The 676-nt window shown below is 49.9% G+C and overlaps 1 protein-coding gene across 1 annotated transcript; it reads left to right on the top strand.

Annotated features, from left to right (window-relative positions):
* Positions 1–4: 4 nt before the first annotated feature.
* On the top strand, positions 5–431 carry FAU (Finkel-Biskis-Reilly murine sarcoma virus (FBR-MuSV) ubiquitously expressed; the record flags this gene model as incomplete). The annotated part of the gene is made up of 3 exons (XM_009083872.1): positions 5–68; positions 145–200; positions 306–431. Coding segments are annotated over 3 exons (246 nt in total), but the record flags the coding sequence as incomplete, so codon positions are not given.
* Positions 432–676: the final 245 nt, after the last annotated feature.

The raw sequence follows: 676 nt of genomic DNA, 5'->3' as shown, positions 1-676 counted from the left end.
CACCGTGCTGGGACAGAGCCCCCTCCCCAAATTCACCACCCTAGACCTCTCCACTCGCCTGCTGGGTGGTAATTACTCATGGGGGGTGCTAATTATCAGGGGGTAATTAGCACAATCACCCCCTCAACACTTCCTTTCCTTTAGGGAAGGTGCACGGTTCGCTCGCCCGTGCTGGCAAAGTCAGGGGTCAGACCCCTAAGGTGAGTGCTTGGGGGGTCCCACTTTGTTTTGGTGACGCCCCCCCAGGGTTTGGGGGTCTCCTCAATTTTTTTTTGGGGTGTCCTGACCCCCCTTGTTGGCCTCAGGTGGCAAAGCAGGAGAAGAAGAAGAAGAAAACAGGGAGAGCCAAGCGGCGCATGCAGTACAATCGGCGTTTCGTCAACGTGGTGCCAACCTTTGGCAAGAAAAAGGGTCCCAATGCCAACTCCTGAGCACAAATAAAACAATTTGGGGCAAATTCTCTCCACTTTGGGCCTTCTGCAGTTTTTTTCCTGCTTTTTGAGGTATTTTGAAGGGTTTTTATGTTGATTTAAGAGGCATTTGGAATTGTTTAAAAGGTTTTTTGGGAGGGGTGAAATGGTTTTCAGAGGGTTCATGGAGATCCCTGGGGCAAATTCTCTCTAGTTTGGGCCTTCTGCAGTTTTTTTGGGGTGTTTAGGGTTTTTTTTAAGGTGTT

Source organism: Acanthisitta chloris, unplaced genomic scaffold (assembly GCF_000695815.1).
Source record: "Acanthisitta chloris isolate BGI_N310 unplaced genomic scaffold, ASM69581v1 scaffold6991, whole genome shotgun sequence".
In the NCBI taxonomy this organism is placed as follows: Eukaryota; Metazoa; Chordata; class Aves; order Passeriformes; family Acanthisittidae; genus Acanthisitta; species Acanthisitta chloris.
The sequence above is the reverse complement of the archived record's forward strand: the minus strand, read 5'-3'. Positions and strand labels throughout refer to the sequence as shown.